At 38.8% G+C, this 25,185-nt stretch overlaps 1 protein-coding gene across 1 annotated transcript in view; it reads left to right on the top strand.

Annotated features, from left to right (window-relative positions):
• Positions 1 to 25,185, top strand: part of CUBN (cubilin) — a 281,114-nt gene that overhangs the window by 54,462 nt on the left and 201,467 nt on the right. Inside the window, exons 19-24 of the mRNA XM_027121967.1 lie at positions 6,705 to 6,849; positions 7,077 to 7,255; positions 10,488 to 10,653; positions 11,004 to 11,220; positions 14,008 to 14,138; positions 23,525 to 23,717. Of these exons, the coding sequence (XP_026977768.1) occupies positions 6,705 to 6,849; positions 7,077 to 7,255; positions 10,488 to 10,653; positions 11,004 to 11,220; positions 14,008 to 14,138; positions 23,525 to 23,717 (1,031 nt within the window). The remainder of the gene's footprint in view (positions 1 to 6,704; positions 6,850 to 7,076; positions 7,256 to 10,487; positions 10,654 to 11,003; positions 11,221 to 14,007; positions 14,139 to 23,524; positions 23,718 to 25,185) is intronic.

Raw genomic sequence — 25,185 nt, 5'->3', positions numbered from 1 at the left:
CCAGAGTAGCCTGAGGAGCATTGTTTTCAGTTAAGCACACGTTGGAAGTAACTTTAGTTCAAAGAAATGTCTTTCTAGAGATAGCAGGAAAAAAGGGGACATGGTGAGATGTTCAATAGTTTTCATTCTTAGCATATTGGATTTGGAGTCTGGGCAGAGACTAGAAACATTTGGTTAGTTTCTTAGCACTTGTTGTCAACACAGTTTTTCCAAAATTGCTCTGCCATCCTGAAGCTTTTTAATGAAGTGATAAAATGTGCTATTGCTCAGGTGAAATTATTCTATAGATTGGCGTGGTGGGCGCCAGGAGATAGACTGAGGTGGTAGAACCGCCTAGCTTTGGACCGTGAGGATCATATAGCGTAGATCCTTCCTGTGTGTAAAGGAGTTGCATGTTTATGTGGACATCACAAACCCCACGGAACAAGTGAGACGGAGAGCAGTGAGTGAGAAGAGGAAGCTATGGAAATCGGGGTAACCAAGAATGCTCCAGACTTCTGGGGCAGATCGAGAGGATGACCCATGCTCTCTGGTATAAATGAGAACAATATTGCATGAAAACATGACAGAGGACTTCAGCTCTGTTTCACTGAAGGCATGATGTTTGACATCAGTAAGCCTCGGTTTCCTCATCCATAATAGGAATAGTAATACGACTACTGTTTACAGAAGGATTAGAAGAGGTCATTCACTCATTTATCTATTCATTCTATGAATATTTATCAAACAACTTGGATGCCAGGCACTGTGTTGGGGATGGGTATGTAAAACACAAGAGATATTAAACAAGTAAGCACACAACTACGTAGTTTCAAGGCGGGAAGAGTATTGTGAAGGAAAGAAAGTATGTGAAAGAAAATAACAGTGCTGATGACTTTGGTTGAACGGTCAGGGGTATCTTCCCTAAGGATGTCACATTTTGAGTCTGAAGATGAGAAGGGTTAGCAATGCAAAGAGCTAAGAGAAGGAGAATTCCCGCTAGAGGTACCAACATAGCCTTAGACACTGAACTGAGAAAAAACATGGCAAACATGAAGAATTGAAAATAGAGTAGTGCGGCTGGAATCACAAAGGAGAGGAGAGAAACAAGAGTTAGGCAGGAACTAGATCTTGTAGGGCTCTGTACATGGGGGTAAAGAAGCTTTGCTAAATGAAAAGAGAAACAATTAGAACGTTCTTAGCACAGTGCCTGGATCACCAGGAATGGTTGGTAAAAGTTAACATGACGATGATTCCGATGATGATGATGATGATGGTGGGGGAGGAGAAGAGAGGTGGAAGCAGGTGACATACTGGAGTTGGCAGTCCTGTAGGAACACACTTCTAGGTAAGACTACACCTGTAGTCCTGATTTGAGAAAAGCAGATTTTTTTTAAAAAAGCAGACAAAGGATAAATTTACTCTATTGATAGAGATATTAGAAGCACCACTGTTTCCAGAGGCATAAAAAGCTTTAAAATTTTAACTATGAAATCATGAAACATAATAATGAATAAAGAAGGATAACAACCTAAGAAGATAATTTTTAGTCCCTGTGTGGCTTCTCTCACCTCTTACCCCTCACCCTTTAGTCTCTCATTTGGAATGGGGCCACATCGCCACCCCCCTTTCCCCCACCCCGGCTCCTGTGTACCCAGATGAACCCAAGGCTGGTCTCCAGGATCAAGTCTTTGTTTAGCTAAGGGGCATTTCAACCCAACACTCACTTCACAAGAAGCCACGTGTTAAACATTACTGTATGGTAAGGTTCTGTTTTCAGCTCTTGGTTGGACCAAGCCTAAGTGCCAAAGTATTTCGTTTGCTTTGAATTATGATTTAATACTTAATCAAATTTTTGACATTGTTATATAAAAACAAATCTGTGTATGTAGCAGATATGAACAAATGAGCACATATATTAAGTCCTGGCTTTAGGACCTGATCCATTACAGATGTTAAAGCTTACTTCTGACTGGGCTTCAGATCCACCTAAAATTTCAGATAAACTGTGTTTTACAGCCCAGTTAATTTTAGCTCTTTCTACAGGCTCCTTTATAAGAACTATTTTTCATTTAAAAAAAAACTTCTGTGTGAGTAGTTTGTCTTCAGGAACCAGATCCATCTGCTGATGTTAAAGATCAGAAGCATTTGGGCTATTCCATAGGGTTAAAAACCATGGGTCACAGATTATCAATTGGATCTCTCAGCCTGAAACCATCAGTGTTTGCTGAATGAATACAGCAAACAATGAAAAATCTGGGCCTGGTCCCCAGAACACTAGAATTTGGAATGGTCCTTGTCATTTCTTTGCAAATGTGATCCATAGTAAAGAATGAATTTGGCGTGGTGATGCAAGTGACCATGGCATGAGTTCAGCTGACTTCTTAAGAAACGGTACAGACCAGGCTGAAATACGAGTCATCTTCCTTGATTACACCGCAGTAACAGTCAATAACAAGAAAACAAATCAAAAGCAATAACAGAAAATTTCTGTGGCTTACAGTGACATATGTTTATTCTCCACTGGCGTTAACATGCTAGTCTGGTATCAGTGGCAGTTCTGCTGATCTGGCCCCTGTCCCATCTGTCCCTGGGACCCCAGCCCTTGGTCTTGTGAGAGCAGAAAGGAAAATACGGTTGAATCGTGCAGTGACCCCCAAAGCTTCCACCTGGAAACTGCACATCACCTCTGCTCACATTCTTTAGGGCAAAGCGAGACCTGTGGCCAAGCCCAGAGTCCACGGGAAGGATAAATATTAAATCTCCATAGGGAGACAGCACAAGTCACAAGGCCATGAGCTTGTGAGATATTCAGTCTCTTACAGGAGGAAGTTGAATAGGAAAAACGAAAGAGGTTTTTGTTGCCGCTGAGGGGGCGGAGGGAGGCATGCAAATTCACAAGCCCTAAGATGGTGAATACAGGATGCGCTGCCGCATGATTTGGGGTCACTTTAGAGCACTGAGGGATTGTGGTGATAGTATTGCCATGCCTGGGTTCCAGGGAGAATATAGACTTTCAGAATTAATAAGGTTTCATTTCCACCGGGAGAGAGAAACATAGCCAAAATCAATTGTACCTTCTAGGTTTAAAGCCCTCGAGCCCTATAAGTTCCTCTTAAAACATTTGGACTGCAGCTGCCTTTCTCCTTGCTGGAGTCCTTGAATTTCATTAGTGAGGCCCAGGGGAACGGCCTGCTTTAGCGTTTGCTCTGCTGCTTTTGGACTGTGTTTCTTCCTCCTTGTCATCTGCTAATGGGCAAAATAGAAAAGAGAGACGCTTGCTACGGTCTTAGCAGAAGCGAAGGGCACCCCAGAGGGTTCAAGAACAGGAGGACATCTTACTCTGTGTTTCATGCTTTCCGGTTTCCAAGAACTGTAGCATGCCTGCGTCTCTAGCAAAAATTGAACCGCCATACCACGCCTTAAAATTAATGAATCAACAAGTGTCTGTCCGACACCTATTTGCAAAGTTGTTAGATGCTGAAGGTGATATGGAAATTTTCTCTTCCTTCAGAGATTTGCTGTTTGGTTGGAGAGCTGTGTAGCATAACTTTACGGCTGTGTGTGAAATTTGCGTTCAGCTCGTAGAAAGGAACTGGTTTGGGATGAGTCAGTGGAGAGGCATGCGATTGCCAGTGTCTGTGTAAGACTCTGTCATATGGCTGTACCATGATTTATTTAATCACCCTCCTATTATTAGACGTGTGGAATATTTTCAATTCTTGTGTCTATAGAGCATACGCTGATGTGGAACCTTGTGTGTCTTTGTCTGCATCTTGAATGATTTCCTTATGTCAGAGTGTGAGAAGTGAAGTTACCGGGTCCAAAACTATGAACATTTCCAAGACTCCTGATACATACTGTCCAATTATTTTCCAGAGATTTATACTTCCAACCAGTTATGCATGGGAGTAACATGTTACTATATCCCTACCAGCTTTGAGGATTATACTTTTAAGCTCTTCCCTTTACTGCCCATTCCCTTTGACCTGGATATTCTTCCAGGTTTCAACTTAAAAGTTACTTCTGCTGAGAAATATTCCCTCATTCTCTGTAGGAGTTCAGAGTATTTGGTTAAGTTAATGGTTCTCTACACTTTAAGACCTTCTTATATCAACCTTATGCTATTCTGAAATGAAATTCATAGAGAATATCAGCTCACATTGTATACATACATTATATAAATAAAAATAAAATTGTAAGTGTAAGATTTAGGAGAAATAAAGCAAAGTAAAAAAAAAAAAAAATTATGGGGACTTCCCTAGTGGCACAGTGGTTAAGACTCCATGCTCCCAATGCAGGGGGCCTGGGTTTGATCCCTGGTCAGGGAGCTAGATCCCACATGCATGGCACAACTAAGGAGCCCGTCTGCCACAACTGACAGGGCGCAACCAAATAAATAAATTAATGAAATTAAATGAAATTTGAAAAGTTATGAGAGTATGTTAAAAGCCTAGGCAAGCTGCACGTGAAGACAGAATGAAGTCGTAACTTGTTTGCCCCCTAAACCCTCTCTACGCCGCACTAAAAACGCAGGCCGACGTGGCTACGTAGGTTGGTGAATTTTCTGAAATGGCGACCAATTCTTGGAAAAAAAGAACTTCTTTTGATTCACACTCTACTTGTAATCCTGGAAAATCCGGCGTGTGTTAGAATTGAGCAAAAGTATTTTGCATTTGGTATATAAACCAGAGCTAGATTTTACACTTGTAACTGTCACTGCATTGAAGGTCACATAGGAGACAGGAGAATCCTCGTTGTGTGTGACTGTCTCTCACATTTCAGGGTGTTTAGTATCTTGGGTCCCCAGCCACTAAATGCCAGTAGCGCCCCACCCATCCTGTGAATAATGAAAACAAAACCAAATATGCCTTCACGGATTTCCAAAATGCCTAACTGAGGTACCCGTGGAGCCCCATTGTGTTAAGTAGTAAAAGAGCATGTTCTCTACTTCCCTGAACGTGACGCTCACGCTTTTGAGAAAAAAGTGCTTGCTTCTTGGGAGTTCCTGTGAGCGGTGACTGTCTTTCACAGCAATATCGCCAGTACAGGCCCTGGTGTTTGTTGATGCCTTGAAGATGTTAGTCGAGGGAATGGATTAGTAGGTGGATGGCTAGCTCTTCCAAAAGAATTCTGTAGAACAAAGGTAGTATGAATATCCATGGAAGAATTCCTGATTTGAGTGAGGAACTTGAGAAAGGTCAAGAATAACGATAGCTTTTCTTCAGTCCACCTTTTCTAGCACTAGGCATTCGCTAAGGAATTCACACGTTTGTTTCACCTGTTCGCTCCAACTGCTTGAGCTTGGCTTAGATTTAGTGACTTCTTCAAAGTTACTAAGTGTGGAGGTTTGTAAGTGACAGAGGTGGGAATTGAATCTAGCTGACATGACTCTGTAGACCATGCTCATGGCCACCACACTATAAGATACTGACTATTGATTTAAAATAGGTGGTCTTTATAATATGAAGGAAATTTTCTTTTGCTCCTGACTTTCTAAGAGTTTTGTTTCTAATAATAGGAATGCTAACAAACTTTTTGACATCTATAGAGATAAATAGTTTAGCTTATTGGATCTATTAGTGAGCTTAATTTATAATTTGAGAGTTATTTGTAGTGAGGTGGATGGACCTATAGTCTGTCATACAGAGTAAAGTAAGTCAGAAAGGGAAAAACAAATACTGTATGCTAACACATATATATGGAATCTAAAGAAAAAAAGTGGTTATGAAGAACCTAGGGGCAGGACAGGAATAAAGACGCAGATGTAGAGAATGGACTTGAGGACACAGGGGCGGGGAAGGGTAAGCTGGGATGAAGTGAGAGGGTGGCATGGACATATATACACTACCAAATGTAAAATAGATAGCTAGTGGGAAGCAGCCACATAGCACAGGGAAATCAGCTCGGTGCTTTGTGACCACGTAGAGGGGTGGGATAGGGAGGGTGGGAGGGAGATGCAAGAGGGAGGAGATATGGGGATATATGTAGATGTATAGCTGATTCACTTTGTTATACAGCAGAAACTAACACACCACTGTAAAGCAATTATACTTCAATAAAGATGTTAAATATATATATATATATATATATATATATATATATATAATTTGAAACAATCCTTCCATTACTCTTAACCTCATGTTTTATTTGATATATAAGCCTAACAATGGAGAGAATTCATTTTTCTAGAACTGTGTTTAGGACTTTTATATCTATATTAATAGGTGAGATCTACCCATAGTTTTCCTTTGTATTATCTATGTTGGGATTTGGTGAGATGGTTCTGAGACAAATTATTTGGAAATTGTTCCATGTTTGAGGGTTCCTTAGAACAAATTATATATGGGAATTATCTTTTCCTTAGAAGTTTAATATAACTTACCAGGTAGAGCATCTTCTAGGAGTTTTTTGGGGGGAACTAATTGTTTGTATTATATTCAATTTTATCCATGGCTTATTGCCTATTCAGATTTTATTTTTCTTCTCCTTGAGGTAATTTTAGTAATTTATATTTTTCTGGAAATAACCATTTCAAACATTCAACTATATTAACATAGTGCTGTACATAGAATTATCATATTAAACAAGTGTTTCAGTATCTGTGTATTTGTATCATGTTTGGCATTTTTAATTTTTTGTATTTGTGCTTTTCTTTCTTTCCTTTTCTTTATTGATTAGGATTCTTGATTAGGATTACAGATCAATTTTCTTCTTCTGTTTAGGTTCGAGATGATCAAACCTTACTTGGAAAAGTCTGTGGCAGTGAAACCCTCTCTCACATTAAATCCATTACTAATAGTATCTGGATCAGGCTTAAAATAGACGCTTCTGTTGTAAGAGCTAGTTTCAGTGCTGTTTATCAAGTCGGTAAGAAAACTCATGCGTTAATTTTTAAATGTCTCATTTGCCTGATTATAACATTTTCATTTCTTGAAATAATTGAGTAATTTTATGTCCTCCAGTGGTAAGGGGAAAATTCTAATAGTAGTGTTACATTCCATTATGTCCTTCTGCGGAGTGAAGCTTTGCAGTAAAGTTGAGGGCAACAGTCATTTATCTCTGGACAAACACTACTGTCTTTTTCATACTTACAGCGTGTGGAGGTGAATTAACTGGAGAAGGGGTCATCCGCTCGCCCTTTTATCCTAATGTGTATCCAGGAGAAAAGATCTGCAGGTGGACCATCCACCAACCCCAAAGCCAAGTGGTTCTTCTCAACTTCACTGCCTTTGACACGGGAAGTTCTGCCCACTGTGATACAGATTATATTGAGGTGAGAGTAAAACACTTTTGAATATTTGCACTTGATTGGATATTATTAAAAATATTATGTCACGTTTTCCTCAGATCAGTTACATGAAACAAAACTAGTTTATAGGTGCAAAATTCTCAACAAAATTCTAACTAACTGAATCCAGCAGCATATAACGAGGATTATGTACCATGACCGAATGGGATTTATCCCAGGAAGGCAAGGTTGGTATCTGTCCAAAAATCAGTCAGTGTAAAATAAAATAAAGGAAAAAAACACAAAAACACCCACATAATTACCTCAATAGATGCAAGAAAAAAAAAGAAAAGCATTTGATGAAGTTTCATACCTTTTCATGATAAAAACACTCAACAAACCAAGAATAGAAGGGAACTTCCTTAATCTGATAAAGGGCATCTGTAAAAAAAAAACCCACAGCTAACATCATATTTAGTGATGAAACACTAAATGCTTTGCCTCTATGGTCAGTAAAAAGACAAAGATGTCTGTTCTCACCACTTGTATTCAACATTATACTGGAGCGGAGCAGTGGGGCGGCCTTGGGGTCTCCCGGCCCTTCCTGGACTCGCCTCTGGGCTGACAGTGCCCCGCGGCCACGTTAGGGGTTCCCTCTCGGCCGTTTAGGGAGGGCCGCCGGTGCCCTCAGCTGCCTCACCTGGACACGAAGGCTGACCTTTCTTGTCTTGACCACGAAACCAGGAATAACCAGGTGACGTGAGTTAGTCCCTCCTTTCAGAGGAGTAACCTGCCGTTGCTAGAAACCGCAGGACGGTTCCTACGCTGATGTGGACCCAACCCCAGGAGACACTAAGTGAAAGAAAGCGAAGAGTGGAAAAACGTGTGAGGATGTGCATTGTTGGCAGGTTCTGGGTGTTTTTTTTAAAAGACCCACGAGGGTAGAGATGTCCACAAGCTCGCACAGGCAGAGTCCCTCCCGAAGGGCCAAAACGGGCAGTGAGGAAGCCAGCAGAGATGGGAGGACGGGGACAGGGGCGGGGGAAACAAGTTTGGGGATACTTGAGTGTGCGATCTACACGCACAAAGTCCTTTTATGAGGTCATCACATCATGAAGCGAGGAGGCAACGTTAAAAAAAGAAAAGTGGGCTTTTCCCGCTGGAACCGTGATAGTTAGTAGATTCATGAGATTGAATTTGTGAGGATAAAATGTTAAAGGTCAGTACTGGAGTATCAATATCTGCTGCCAAGGTTTCGAATCGATGAGACGACCTGAGTCTTGGAAGCGAGATTGCTTTTGTTTTTGAGGGGAGGAGGGGGAGCCCGGCAAATAGAAGGAGCTCAAGCCCCATTTGTTGAATGAATAAGTAAATGCCTTTCTGCTACAAGAAAAAACAAGCAAACAAACAAAAACCTAGAAATTCTAGTTAGGACAATTAAGCAAGGAAAGGAAACAAAATGCATCCAGAATGAAAAGGAAGGAATACAATTATCTCAATTCACAGATAACATGATGTTGTATATAAAAAATCATAAGGAATCTATACATAAACACACACACACTTAAACTATTAGAACTAATAAACAAATTCAGCGGGTTGTGGGATATAAGATCAAAATATGAAAGTCACTTCTTTTTTATAGCAATGAACAATTTGAAAATGAAATCAAGGAAACAATTCCATTTACAATAGCAAAAAAGAATAAATATTGAGGAATATAGCTTTAAAAAGACATGTAAAATTTGTACTCTGAAAACTACAAGATGTCATTGAAGGAAATTGAAGATCTAAATAAATAGAAAGACATCTCATGTTAATGGATTAGAAGACATAATAATGTTAAGATGGCAGTACTCCTTAAATTTATCTAAAGATTTAATTCAATCTCTACCAAAATCCCAGCGGGCACTTTGCAGAAATTCACAAGCTGATTGTAAACTTCGATGGGAAATGCAAGGGAACCAGAATAACCAGAAGCATTGTTGAAAAAGAACAACATTGGTGGAGTCACAATTATGATTTTAAAACGTAGAACAAAACTATAATAATCAAGACAGTGTGTTATTCAGGTGAGGATAAAAATATGGAGCAATGGAACAGAATAGAAAATCCAGAAATAAATTCATACCTTTATGACCAATTGATTTTTGAAAAGGGTGCCAAGGCAATTCAATGGGAAAAAGTAGTTTTTTCAAGTGGTGCTGAATGTGCACACACAAAATCATGGAACTGGACTCCTTCCTTACACTATACACAAAAATTAACTCAGAATGCACCATAGACCTAGATTTCATAGCTAAAACTATGAAACTCTTGAAGAAAACATAGGAGTAAATATCTGTGACCTTGGGTTAGGCAAAGCCTTCTTAGATCTGACACAAAAAAACGCAACAAAAGAAAAATTGGACTTCATCGAAATTAAAAACAATCTAATTTTTTAAATGGGCAAAGAATATGAATATATATTTCTTTAAAGAAGATATACAAATAGTCAGTAAACACATGAAAAAGATGCTCAACATCACTAATCATCAGGCAAGTACAAATCGAACCACAATGAGATACTGCTTCACACCCGCTAGGATACTATCATCAAGAAGTCAGATAATAACAAGTGTTGAAATTGGAGCCCTTTTACACTTACACACTACTGGTGAGCATTTAAGTGGTACAGCTGCTTTGGAAAACAATTGGTAGTTCCTCAAAAAGTTAAACGTAGAGTTATCATTTGATCCAGCAATTCCACTTCTAGGTATACACCAAAGGGAAACGAAAATACACATCCACACAAAAATTTGTACATGAATGACTTCAGTCGTTATTCATAGTAGCCAAAATGTAAAAACAACCTAAACGTCCATCAATTGATGTGTATTAATAAAATGTGACATATCCATACAGTGGACTATTATATGGCATTAGAAAGAAATGAGGTAATGACACACGATACAAAATGGATGAACTTTGAAAACATTATGCTCAGTGAAAGTAGCTAGTTACAAAAGGCCACATATTGTATGATTTCATTTATTTGAAATGTCCAGAAGAGGCAATCTTATGGAAATAGAAAGTAAATTAGTGGCATCCTGGGGCTGGGGTTTGAGGGGGATGGAGAGCGGCTGCTAAGGGGGATAGAGTTTCTTTCCGGGAGACTAAAATATTCTCAAATTGATTTTTACTATCCTAATAAACATTTTAGAAAAAATTATCTTTGAAGCAGTTTTCCAAAATAAATATCTAACAAAATAAATTTGAACATATCTTTTTTACTTAGATTGGTAGCAGTTCCATTTTGGGTTCTCCTGAAAATAAAAAGTATTGTGGCACAGACATACCTTCGTTTATAACATCCGTGTACAATTTTCTTCATGTCATATTCGTGAAAAGTTCTTCTGCTGAAAATTATGGTTTCATGGCTAAATTTAGTACTGCGGCTTTGGGTAAGAGATTGATTCCCCTACTTTGCCTCTTGGGCTTGTATCAGAATAAGTGAACAATGGAAATAAATTATTATAGAAATTTAATCTACACTACAGATGTGTAGTCACCTACACTGTAAAAATTTTACAGTACACGCAAAGGCAAAGAATATATATATATTTCCTAATCAGCACATGTCAGTAATTAACTGATGTCTATTAATAAGAGAAAAACTAGGTTATCTTCAATGACATAGAAGGAACCTTTTTCTTTTTGACCTTTTAAGGGATTATGATCAGATTATTTTATTTGAAATTATTTATTTGTTGGTTACTTTTTCTGATAATTATTATTATTTTTATTTCAACAGCATGTGGAAAAGTTCTTACAGAGTCAACAGGAAGCATTCAAAGTCCTGGCCATCCAAATATCTACCCCCATGGTGTCAACTGTACCTGGCACGTAATAGTCCAACCTGGTCACCTGATTCATCTGAGATTCAGGGAATTTCATCTGGAGTTTCATTACAATTGCACAAAGGACTATCTAGAAGTTTATGACACTGGTTCTCAGACATCTCTTGGGAGGTGAGATGATTTTGTTTTTCGATTTTTAACACAAAAACTTCCTGCTTTCTTGCACTCCTGCTTCAGTGATGGATTTAAAGTCCATCATGTTGTGTTATAAAAACCAGGTGAGATCAACACACTTCTCAGTGACCATTTCTACATCGCTACTCACTACTCTGTAGCCTTGGCCATTAGTAATTACCTTGCGGCATGTGGATATACCCACGAAGCCATCACCAAAATCAAGATAATGCACATATCCTTTACCCTCACACCTTCTTCCTGCCCATTACGATTCCTCACTTTGTTCCTCATCCCCAGCCCCAGGAAACCATGAAAATGCTTTCTATCACTGTAACTTAGTTTGCATATTCTGGAATTATATAAAAGTGGCATCATTCTGTATGTGCTCATTTTTCATCTGAGTTTTCTCAGTCAGGCTAATATTTTGTTGAGCTCTTTGACCTGAGGCTTTACAGTTTTATGAAATATGAAACATTTTGGACCATTAGTTCTTGAAACGCTTTTTCTGTCTCCCCTCCCCTTGGGACTCTGATTACATGTATCTTAGGCCATTTGATGTTGTCCCAGAACTCATTGATATTCTCTTCATTTGATTTTGTGTCTTTGTTCTCTGTGCATTTCATTTTGGAAAGTTTCTATTACTCTGTATTCAAGTGCACTAATCTTCTTTCCTACAGTGTCTATCTGCTATTAATCCTACCAAATGCATCTTTTTCATCTCAGACATGGTAGTTTTCACTTCTGGAAATTCATCTGGGGCCATCTTTTATATCTTCCACATCTCTGCTTTACACATTAATTTTTTGCCTCTAGCTTCTTAAATTGGTGGGATACAGTTATAACTATTTTTATGTCTTTGTCTGCTAATTCAGTCCTCCGTGTCATTTCTTGCTACGTTTAGATTGATCAGTTTTTCTTCTCATTATGGGTCATACTTTCCTCCTTCTTTTCATGCTTGGTAATATTTGATAGGATGACACACATTTTCAATTTTGTGTTTGTGCACTGGACACTACTGTATTCTTGGGCTTTGTTTTGGGATGCAGTTAAGCTACTTTGATGCAGTTAAGTTACTTTGAAACAGTTTGATCATTTCCAGTTTTGCTTTTAAACTCACTTGTCTCCTGTCTCTGAAGAGTCATTGTCCTTCACTGCTTGATAGCCAGTGTCTTGAGAGCCATTGTTCTATGTATTTTTGTCCAGATTTTCAGTTGTTTCAGATACAAGATTATGTAAATCCAGCCCCTGTTATTACCTCTGTGTTGGAAATAGATATCTCCTGATTCCTTTTCCCCTTCTTTTTGTATTTCATTTTCTTTTTCCTCATCCATGTTTTGTTGTTGTTGTTGTTTTGTTTGTTTGTTTTTGCGGTATGTGGGCCTCTCACTGCTGTGGCCTCTCCCGCTGTGGAGCACAGGCTCCGGACGCGCAGGCTCAGCGACCATGGCTCACGGGCCCAGCCGCTCCACAGCATGTGGGATGTTCCCGGACCAGGGCACGAACCCATGTCCCATGCATCGGCAGGCGGACTCTCAACCAGTGCGCCACCAGGAAAGCCCTCCTCATCCATTTTTTAAACATTTTTCTTTATCCATTATTTCCTTGAACTTATTTTTTCCCCCAGTTTTATTCTCCCTCTTCATTTTTTGATCTTTCTTGTCTTAATCTTTAAGTTTTTAAAATTCCTTCTTTTTTTCTATTTCTTTTTTATACTTGACTTGTAATCACTGAAAAATACATAATTTTTGCTGAATGACATAAACTACAATGATCTAGTCCAAATTTGGCAGACATGGGCATATAGAGAGACATTTAGGATATTAATTAATTCATCTACCTTTGTTTTGATCAAGATATTGTCATTTTTAACACTGAAATGGTATTATACACCTTTTCTTCTCCTTTTTCTTTTACAGAAATTAACTCATCTATTTCCCATATTTAATACTTTGTCTTATTTTGGTTTCTATTTTTTTCCCCTGTCATTCCATTAAGGTACTTTTACCAAGTGTTCTCTGAATTGAGATTTCTATTTCCTAGCCACTCCTTCTTATAAATGTTTCTCTAGATAAAAGCTCACGACATAATGTCTTTTAGCTTTACTACAAGAGTTTTTCTGAGTAAAATTGTTTTCTTCAACAAAAACTTGACATGGTTTAGTAAACAAACTCTTACCTCTGCATAGGCCAGCTGGGTAAAGACAGTAGATTCCACCTGTCTAAGGCTTACTATTCCAGGCACTGTTCTAAGTTCTTTATACACAGTGTATTAACTCATACAATTCTCAAAACAACTCTACGAAGTAGGTGGTGTCATCACCCCCATTTTACAGATGGGAAAACTGAGGCATAGATGTTGAGTCCTCTGCCCAAAGTCATAACGCCTCTAAGAGATAGACCTGACTCTAGAGTCTGTGCTCTCTGAGTTTATAATACATGGTTTTCCTTTGTTGCATAAGTGTGTTGATTACATTTCTATGAATAAGTTCAGTAATGTGCGGTATGGTGACTCCTATACTATAGCTCGTAATTTCTAATTTCATTGAACTTCTGTTACAAGTCACACAGCTAAGCACATACATAAAACCACCTAAAGGAAGTAATCATGAATTGGATGATCTTTAGCAACTTTGTAAATGGTTTGTGCTTGAAATATACTTGTTTTTTAAGGTTAATAGGGGATATTATTGTTGTTATTTTTTTTATATGTCCTAATTTGGGGTACATCATTTCAAGCATACTGAAAGTTTTTCAACCTGTGTTCTTTCTTGATTTCAAATAGATATTGTGGAAAATCCATCCCACCCTCTCTTACCAGTAGTGACAACTCATTAATGCTTACATTTGTGGCTGACTCTGACCTTGCTTATGAAGGCTTTTTAGTAAACTATGAAGCAATTGATGCATCAGCAGGTAATAAAATAGCATTGTATGCTTGGTTTCTCTTACTGCATTAAAGGGTAGTACTGTGAGAATACTTCATGCCAAAATCTGTGACATAATGAAAGATGCTTTTAGAATAAAGTGTAGTGACTTAAGTGCCTTCCATATTAAATATAGAGTAATGAAAAGGTAAGAGTGTTTTATCAATGTTAAATTTTCTAATTCTGGTAATTGTACTCTGATTTTGTAAGAGAATGTTTATGTTCTTAGGAATAATAAAGCAATGGGAGCAAAATATACGTATGTAGTAAATCTGAGTAAAAGGAATTTGGGAGCTTTTTCTTACAACTTTTCTGTGAGTTTAAAATTCTGTCAAAATTAAGTGTTACAAAAGAGACCAAACACTTATTTTAAGAAATTAGAGAAGGGGAGGGTGGGACGAATTGGGAGATTAGGTTTGACATAAATCCACTACCGCGTGTAAAATAGATAGCTGGTGGGAACCTGCTGTAGCGCACAGGGAGCTCAGCTCGGTGCTCTGTGATGACCTAGATGGGGGAGAGGAGGGGAGGGAGGTCCAGGACGGAGGGGATATAGGTATACATAAAGCTGATTCACTTCATTGTACAGCAGAAACTAACACAACATTGTAAAGCAATTTTATTTTACTCCAATAAAAAATAAAAAGAGAAAGAACTTAGAAAAAGGACAACAGAATAAGAAACTACTACATGTAATTCTATGGCAGAAAATGAAAGATTTTTTGTCAAAATGTGCATTTCTAAATTTGACTTAATGAAATTGAATCTTTTCAGCTTCTTTCCTTTTAGTGTATTTTTCCTATTACTTAATTCTCATCATTACTCTGCTCTTTGCAAATGCAGTGTGAGAAACAAACACCCTTTGCCAGCAGGGTCTTTGAGCTCATGTATAAACCAGAGGTGCTCCCAGCCCCAGAACCTATGGGATTTAGGAGGGTGCCATGTTTTCTTAGGCTCCTGTTCCCACCTGGGATGTGTACCTTTTTAGGGAGTCTGGGTTTTCCTTTTGCATGATATTTAGAAAGATAGTTCATGGACCAAAATACTATGCAGTGTAGACATACAGGGGGTGGGGGGGTGTGACTGAGCTTCCCAAGCATTTCACACCTTTGATTGTCCCAGAAACATGTAATTCTCAGAAGCTTAAGAAAGTACTGAGAGCGTTTCCCTGTACCAGATGTGCTCCCTCTGACACCGTCCTGCATCCGGAACTCCCCAGCCTCTCATCTTTTAAAGCCCGCACTCCCTTAAAAAAAAAAAAAAAAAAGGTAAATTAATCTTCCCCTTGGAGTTTCCACCAATTTCTCACTTATTTCCTCTCAGAGCAGCTGGCCACTATTGTTCATTTCAGGCTGTTCTCTGTAATAGTTCAAGTTCTGTTTTGGAAGTGTGGCTTTAGATTTCTCCAGGATCCTGAGTGTGAGAAAATCATACACCTTTCTCTCCTGTGGGCTCCACTCTCGAGATAGTTCATTATCCAGCTCCAGCACCTGGGAAATTGAATCCCCAGCAGTTACAGTTGGTTATGTTATGTGATTGACATGTTTACTGGACTTCGTTCAGATTTTTCACATCCAATGACCAAAACCGGCTTCTCAAGAAATTCTAGTTGCACACAATTTTCCATACTTTTGTGGTTTTATATGCCTCATATTTTTGGCCCAAACCACAGCTGAATATTAGATTAGGATTTGGAGCAAGTCACTTGAACTGTCTGGGCCATAGTTTTCTCATCTGTAAAATTAAGGGATTGGATCTGATGATCTTTGGGATGTCTTCTGCCTTTAATCAACTATGAACACAAGTTTACTTTGCTGTATGAATAAACTAGCTGTAACTCAGATAACAAACGATACAGGTGGGACCTCCTAAAATATTATGGAAATCTTTGTAACAATATGCAGTATCTCTGCAATGACTCACACAGCCTCGCTAGTGCAATAGGAGTAATCTGGCAGGGAGGATGATAAATTTTAATTCAGAAAGATAAGATACAGGTAAAATAAAAGTAAGTTCTGAGAAAGGAAAGAAGCAAGCGGGACAGAAAAGAAAACCGACAAAGACAAGACAGGTGATGAGAGAGAAGGGCATCCTGAGGTGGCAAACCCTAAAGGCTCTGCAATCCGCCTCCCCGTGAGGTCATCGCTACTCTGGCCGTGTTTGGTCCAGACAGGGCTGAAATCACAGACAAGGAAGCGTTTGCTTTCCACCCCTTGGCTGAGCCTGGCTGGTCTCTGTGCGCCTGCCCTTTGCTGGATGATTTCATCAGCCTGACTACCACGGTCAGATATTCTAAACAGCAATCTAATCACTGGATCCGGGAGGCCGTACGGCACCCTCATCTTATCATTTAGGAGCCCGTCTCAGTTTCCCATAGAGGAGGACACGAGGGATGGGCTCTCATGAACTCCTGAGGGCGCCCCTGAAGGACTGCTCAGGGGAGGACGGCTCAGGAGACTGATGTGCAGGTTGGGCTGGTCACAGCCAGGCGGGCAGCCCGAGTCTTGAGTTCGCTGCCCACCTGGAAAGAGGGGGGTGGTGGGATGCTTTCTGTTCAGCTGTCATCTTATTTTTGACATTTTCTGCAGTGTTAGGGAAAAGCGTCAACGGACGCTCAGTCACTGGCCCTCACCCTATCTTACTGCTTTAGCAAAAGTTATCTTCAGGCACTAATGACAGTCCTGGGTTGTTGGCTTTTAGTCCATTGGCACCACAGGTGTGAGTTTCTCTGCTGTTTCCTGCCTTCATCTGGTAAAGGTTAAATTTCCTGACTTGAATCCAGTTACTTTTCCATCTGTAGTTGTCCCATGGGGCTGTGATGTCAGCCCCTAAATATGTGTGTGGGAGGAAAGAGATTGACTTCTGCTCCTTGCTTGATCCCTCCCCCATCAGCGTTTCTGCTTTCATCCAGATGTGCCTGGGGCAATAGAGACAAAGACCTAACTAGAAAATGCTGGCGGCTAGAACCCCTTAAGAATTTCTTAGTAACTGATTTATGAACCCGGGGTTTAAATGTTTGCTCATTTAACGTACAAAACATTTGAATTCGGAGACAATATACTTGATTAGTTAGCTTTAATTTAAACTGTAATTTTATTTTCTATCAACATCTACTGCATATATGTCGTATACTCCTACCAAGAGGGGACTTTAAAAGGATAAGAAAGAATAGAGAAACGTACCTGACACACTTTCTACTTTAACATTAGAAGAAAACCTGTATAACCTCTAGTCTAGTGTTTTTCAAACGTTGAAGCATTCATGACTCCTCAGTGGGTCATGATATTGTCTTATCAGATTGCTACCTACATTAGCGAAAAGTATGGAATAGAATAGAAAAGAATAGACTAGAAAATATCAGAGCTTATCATGAAGGGTTTGGTGTTACTCCATGAAACCTCTTTGCATTATCTGTGTATGTGCATGATTGATGTAAATGTATTTTTATGGTGTGCCAGAAAACTCAAAACACTAATCTAGTCTGATTACCTTATCTAGTCCAATTACCTTAGTTTTCAAGTGAGGAAAATTGAAGTCCAGAATGGAATTTATCCTCCCAAGAATACACAGCTAAGTTGGTTCAGAAGCCACACACAAGCAGTCCAGTTCAAACGTGGAATTCATTTGTTTTACCAAATCTAGACTAGTTCTTAGAAAAGCTCTGGATGCCCTGCACATGGGGGTGGCTGGTAACATTCCATTCAGAGCTACCGTAGAACGGCAGTGGGCTTTTCCTATTTTTTGCTAGGGGAAGAGCTTTACAGTTGTTTGGGGAAATGTCCAGGAAGTATCAGAAGCACATCAACATTAGGTTAAAAGTCGGCCCTGGGCTTCCCTGGTGGCGCAGTGGTTGAGAGTCCGCCTGCCGATGCAGGGGACACGGGTTCGTGCCCCGGTCCGGGAAGATCCCACATGCCGCGGAGCCATGGCCGCTGAGCCTGCGTGGGCTTTCGCGTCCTTCTCATTCCCCGCTCAGAGTTCCCACCTAGCCGGCAGTGGGTGTTTAGTGCTGTTTTTCATCCATCACCCTGGATCTGAGCCCAGAAGAGGCATCTAAAAGTGAGAAGTCAAGAAATGATTACCAGAAGGGAAAACGAGGGTTTCTTTAGAAGAAATGCATAGAGAGAGTCTGTTTCTATTTTGAAACTTCAATCCGGCAGAGCAGTGTTCTCAAACTCTAGTGTTCATTGGATGCTCGAGGTGGGGTTTTCTTGTTACAGATTTCAGGTATCAGAACCCCACCCAGGTATTCTGATTCACATAGGGCTAGGGTAGGTTTTCAGCAAGCAATTCAAGTGGTTCTAATGAAACTTTGCATTTCATCAGAGACTCTGAAAGTCAAGTCCTAGCATATAAATTGCTGTAGAATTACAACTGAGGTGTAATGGTGGATTGGGCTCTAACTGCTCATGGGGGAAAGTACTTTCTATTATTTGGTGAAAGAAAGGCTGAAGGTGAAGTCAGAGCCTCGGTTCTAGTCCAGCCTCGCTGCTAACTTGGAAAGCTTTGGGCAAGTCACAAGCCTCTCTGATTCTTTCTGTCCAACTTGAATTCTGTATTTTCTGCTCTGAGATATTCAGATATTTTTAAGGATTTTTAAGTACGTCTATTGATCTCTTAAAGATTTACTTTCTCATTGGTCAGTAGTTTCTCATGTTTTCGTAGGTATGGGTTTCCCGGCACTTCCCAGCTCAGTAGATTTATCTTATTTATCTTATTTCTCAGTTCTTAGAATAAAAATGCTAAACAGACATTGTGATATTCTTAGTTTTCTACTCACCTTCATTTCTAAATTGACATTTCATGCTTAGAGAAACCAGGGATTCATAAAGACCACAGGATTTGGAAAGGAAGCACTTGGGGTTGAATTTTATCTTTGTCGTGTCTGAACTAAGTGATTTTCAGAGCTTAACCTCCAGGAGTCTCATATCCTTCACCTGTACCTTCATCTCTAAGAAGTGGAGGTTATAATGCCTGGCTGTTTCACATAGTTGGGGGAGATAAAATGAGACATTTTCTGTGAAAATCATGTAATAGGTGTAAACCGCCATGATTGTGACAGATTTAAAGTAGAATTACTGATATCCAAGTACAGTTTTACAATAGCTGCTCTAGTGATTTAGCTTATATTCATGTTCCTTAAAACTGGTCATCGATATGGGAAAAGAAAAAGCCATGACCGTGACCACCTAGCAGAAAATTGTAGGCAAATGTTAAATTTGGGTTAGGGAGGCTTCTTCTTTCCTCGTGAAGAAATTGAACCTGTAATTTTATATTCTCTCAAGTCTTCACTTTGAAGGTTGTTAAACCAAATATGCCAATAAAAGCAGATGGTGGTTCCGGGGTTCATTAGAAAATCTGAGGTCATAGGTATTCACGTAAACACAAGAAGTTTCCTAAATGATTTCAGAAAGCACCACCTGTAGGTGGATCCCTAGTGTGATTGGCTAATCACAAAAGTTACCTCACAAGCCAAAGCAGGGAGGTGGTGGAGCAGCTACCCATCATCTAGGGTCTCCCTAGGAGACGCATTCTTCTACCTACAGGGTCAGTTTATCCTACTCCCGTCACCCAGATCACAGGGGGCGATACCATCATTGCTTTTTGAGTTGCAGGATTATCTGTGTTTTGAATTTTCCCTTGGATGATGAGCTGCATGCTATGTTACTAACACTTATTTAAAGGTGCTTAGTAGAGGCAGACACACCTTGTGATTTTTAGAAAGATACGGTTTTGTGATTTTGTAGTGGTCCGCAGCAGCTGTTTGTGTACTTCCTCTTTTCTTTTTTTTTTCTTTTGAAGTTGGTCAGAAAGAAAGATGTGAGAGGCCTACTAATAGCTGTCTTTGATCTTCGGAGATGTGTTTTTCCACTGCTAGTTCAGTTGAATTTAGTGGATGGAAGAAATCTACTTTTCTTCTTCGTCTCTTTGTAAATGCTGTTAGACCATAATAAAGGGCAAACTGCCATTGGATATGAGTTTTCCTTTGGCTACATAAGATATTAACAAAAGGCATTTTTCATGTTTGTATCTTGTGTCGATGTAAGAAGCATCATGGCAACACATGAATATCCTTTTATGGGAACATATTCAACTTTAGTTATTTGTGGTTTATTGCAAAGCATAAGAGGAAGCCAAAGTCTAGCGTATTCTCAGTATACTGCCTCTAAGCATAAGCCTACTGATACTTCCCAGTATCAATATTATTCTATAAACAGCAGTTTATACTGTCAAGGGAAGAACACGTGAACATTGTACAGATTTCAGAGTTAGATAAGAGGACTTACTAACCTTTCAAGAAACAAGTACATTAAGTTTAGAGAACCATTGTTTTTCTCTCTGTAATACAAATTAGATATGTGAAGCTCATAAAAGTACAGTCAAATTTTCACATTAAATATTCTATCATTTAATATTTGTAGCAGGTGTACCTGCTCCAGCCTAGCAGGAGCTACTCTCCTCTGGCATGACTTTCGAAGTCTCACCCCATGCTTGCCCAGTCCAGGCTCTGGCAGGAGTTCAGAGGGAACTTTCCGCAGATGCCTGGTTCCCCTCTCTGTAAGTGTCTTCCTCACTGGAGCAGCGCCAGTGCCTTTGGAAGCCCTATGCTCTGATCCCTGCTTCCTCAGCTCAACAGGACTGTCATTCACTACTTTGGCTTCAGCTGTGGTCAGAAAATTCTTGGCCCAGATAAAAAGCCAGGGAAATCAAGACTCCTACCTCATGAATTTTCTTTCTGTCAAGGATTGCAGTCTTGGACTGCCTGTGGTCCAGTGCCTCCTAAATTTTGTCCAGTTTTATAGCTGTTATGGAGAGGGGCTAGTCTAGTATTAGTTACTTGCCATGGCTGGGAACAGAGATTCCTATAACTTAAATTTAGTAAACATTATAAAATCTTAAAGAACCACAATATACCCAGGAGAGAGGACAGGGGAAAATGAGGTGAGAAAAGTGGAAGGAGTAGGGATGGCGTAGAGACAAGGGTAGGAAGTTAGATACTTGTCCCCCACTTCTTAGTTTTCAGCACATTAAGTAATATAATTTTAACAAATATTTATTAGATGTGATCTGGGCCGGGTACTGTGGTGACGATTAACAAAGGTTAACAAGGTCCCATTCATATCTCAGTGAATGAGAGGAAAGGCTTAGTAGAGGAAATATACTCACATAAACACAATCACAATAAAATATATATTGGGGGTTCAGATTGCAATTTGCATAAAGTTTTATTGAGCACAAGGACATTAATTCTGTTTGATCAGGAAACGTTTCACAGAGGAAGTGATATTTGAATTTGACTTTGAATGATGGGTAAGAGTTTATTTGTTATAGGTGTGTTGGGGAAGGAGGGCAGGTTGTACGATACAGCGTGTTAAACAAAGTGAACAGCGTGAAGATCATTTGAATACCTCAGGGACCGTTTTTTACCTTTGTGCCAACAATGGAAAAGAAGCGTGATGTGTAAATCAGAATTCCAGTAGGGATTCACACCCACCTACCCGTTACAAGTACTACAATAATTACTTGCATATGGACAAGGTACAGGGAAGTTACTCAGCATTACCTCTCAAAATTTTTCATTAAAATTTCCTTTACTTGGGAACCTGATTATACAGGCCATTCTCCTGCAGACTCATTCCAAGTTGCATTGAAAATACTCAGTGCAATTGTATCTCCCCTCTGGGGGTAGAGTGGGAAAGCAAGGAACAGTATCATTTTAAGAACAAGTGAAACAGGCAGAGAATTCGCTCTCGATATTTGATTTATTGGCTAAAGCTATTTGACTGCAGGGGTGGTCAATTAGTCTATAAGTTCGTCAGCTCAGGGAGACTGGGTCACAGCCTTCACTTACTGTCCATTTGATCCATAAATTTTTATCTTAGTAATACTCATTAGTGGATCTGAAATACTTAATATACCACCTCTTCACACACATTCCCGCCCCTCTCCTGCTCTCCCCTGCTTTTTCTCTGCCTTTTCCCTTCCTTGTTTTCTCCCTTCCTTCCTCCCTCCCTCCCTTCCTTCTTTCCTTATTTGACTCTTGAAAAAATATCTTGGCAGACTGTAGAAAAGTATAGAAGTATATACAACATTCATCCCTCAAGTTAAATATCACTGTCAACTCCTTCAATAAATTAAGCCTTGATTACTTGCTGTTTAAAATCGAGTAAACCAAATGCATGGTGAATGCCAGTTCTCTGAAGGCCGTACATAGGTAGGAGAACCTGTAGTATTTCCTGTGCATCTCTGTGCTCTCAATGCCAGTGGTTCCTCTTTTCTTTTCTGAGTATGATTATACAGCTGCAACTAGGGGAAATAGCACACCTGAACATCCTCATTTTCTTTTTTTTATTCATCATAAAGTATAATAGTTTATTCTCCTCCAAAACCTGTCAGTCAAAGACCTGTGTCTACTCCTGGATCCTAGATTTGTGTTATTACCGGATCCAATTGAAGATACATCAAGAATGCATTGAAACCAGACTTTCTTTGGAAAATATCTCAGATTTGGAGGCATTTGGAGTGGGTTGGTTAGTGACCAGAGAGTCTGAAGGACTGAACAGGTCAACTGTTAAAGTAGAACAGTTAGTCGTCATCTAGGACATAAATGTATCCAGGTACTATCTAAACGTTTCATACGAACGATCTCATTTATTCCTCACCTTTATGCTCTGCTTTTCTTACACTTTTCTGTTCTATTTCGAAGCATAATGATGGTCACTACCATTCACTGAGCACGTAACACGTCCAAGTCCTTTAACTGCATTATATCTCTGACGCTTGGGTGTGCACTCAAAGATAGTTACAACTCCATCTTAGAGATGAGGGTCAGAGAGGTGAAGCAACTCGCCTAAGCTTGTACAGTTTGTCACTGTTTGAGCTGGGCGTTGATTCAAGGTCACTCTGATCCCTGGGTCTCATCTCCTGTTTATCACCCTGTGGCTGAGTACCAGCTTTGTCATTTCTCATAAATTCATGCTTTGACAAAAACCATTTTGAAAGAAGGGTGCAAAACGAAGAACAGAACTGAATTATCGCTAGGCCTCCCCCTGTGATTTCTGCAGTTGAGCCTAATTTTTAATGTTTATGATAATTTGCATGGATTAAAAAAATTATAGCACTTCCAAGAACCAAAAAGTCGCGATTATATGTAACAAATTCCACTACACAGCTTAGGTTTACTATTAGTAATTGTTTCTGCCTTTGAGACCAAAAACTTTGTTCTGAAAGGAAATCATTCTTTGAACATCCCCGAATGGCCTATTGAAAATCAAGTATTTTGGCAAAAATTAATGAAGTGTATATTACTGAATGTCTGGTAAATGTAGTATAATATTTTTTATTTCCTCTCTTGTGATCTGTTTCTTTTCACAGCATGCTTGGAAGACTATACAGGTGAATCTGGGACTTTCACTTCTCCAAACTTCCCCAGTAATTATCCCAACAACTTAGAATGCATTTATAGGATCACGGTGAAGACCAGCCAACAGATTGCATTGCACTTCACAAACTTCTCCTTGGAGGAGGCCATCGGGGGAACTTGTGTAGCAGATTATGTGGAAATCAGGTGAGCACCTTTATTTCGTCATAATTTGTTTGTTATTTATTTTCATTCATAATTTTTCTTGGAAAGGTTAAGGAAAAAATATAGAAATTTTCTGTAAAGCTCCCTTTTGTGCTCTTTCTTGCAAGATAGAAAGTTTGTCATTCTATCCTGCTAAACTGAATGAATAAGCATTTTCAGAACTCTAATGGAAAACTGATGAACTCATAAAAGTGCTAACAAAAGATCAAGATTAAAAAAAATGAATTACATGGGACTGAGTGAACCGATGAGGACGATTATAATTTTTGTGACTTTCTGTTTGAATAAAAATAAATAAATAAAGAATAAAGTTTGTCATTTGGAACCTGGCTTAACAGTAGGAAAAGAGAAAATTGCATAAGATTCAGTGGTTATTTAGAAGTGATTATTTTATTGGGAATATTTAAAAATAAACTCTGAATTTTATTTGGGCAGAGTAAACAGATATACTACTGGTCTGAAATTAGACACTTGCAATTCAGGTACTGAATACCTACTTTATGTAAAATCAATTTAAGTTTTAGGCTGTTTACTGTCCATTTAGTTTAATTTGTCATAAAAGCGATGGTAAGATAAAGTTTTCACAAAGTTTTTTTGTGTTCAGATAATAAATTCTAGGCTTGTGAATTTCAGTGCAAGGCTTTATTCTTTAATTCTTTAGTGCTTTGAAAGAATGGGTTTTAAAAAGTTATATTTGCAGTAAAGGTGAGTTAAGTTATACATTAATATCTCCCCAAATCATTACATTGAGTTAAATTAGACTAATCAATTTGGTGTGCATCTGTGTTAAATTTTTTATTTGGCATTTCAAAAGCCTAGAATCTTATACTATTTTACAGTAAATTTTGTTCTATGATGTAAAGTAAGGTACTAAAACAATAAAGCATTATCATACCATGTAATGCTAAAACAACATAATTTTCAGCAATCATTGGACTTTAATGTTGAGTGAATTTTTTTTTTCTAGGCTTGAAAAAGCTATAGATTATAAACTAGATTTAAGACCCTAAAAGTTCTTGGGGAAAGAATTATTTTCAAAATTTTGCTTAACTATGTCAAATATATTAAATTTTGAAAATTTTCAAATGAGAAGAAAAAAATTTAAGTTTTCTCTATAAAATTAAGCAAAATTTGTTTCTACTGTTAATAATTATGGTTTCTTTATCCTTTGTTCTCTGACCCATTTGCCAGATGCTTTATTTGAGAGGGAGAAGATTAAACACTTTTTCTCCATTTGCAACTGGTTATATAGAATGTCATGCCAACCATACATGATGGTTATTCTATGTTATTATTCATATATTATTTAATGAAGTGAAAACTTGAAATTGTTTTTAGAATATTTGAGAGAGAGGTTGACTGACAAACTGATCTGTTTTTGATCTCAAAGTTCAATTAACGTTCAATGTTTATATCGTAATATTATCAATACCCTAACAAATGATCACAT

Source organism: Aethalodelphis obliquidens, unplaced genomic scaffold (genome assembly GCF_003676395.1).
Source record: "Aethalodelphis obliquidens isolate GAN/ISIS:26980383/991018 unplaced genomic scaffold, ASM367639v1 scaffold23, whole genome shotgun sequence".
NCBI lineage: Eukaryota > Metazoa > Chordata > Mammalia > Artiodactyla > Delphinidae > Aethalodelphis > Aethalodelphis obliquidens.
This window is presented reverse-complemented; position numbering and strand designations above follow the sequence as displayed.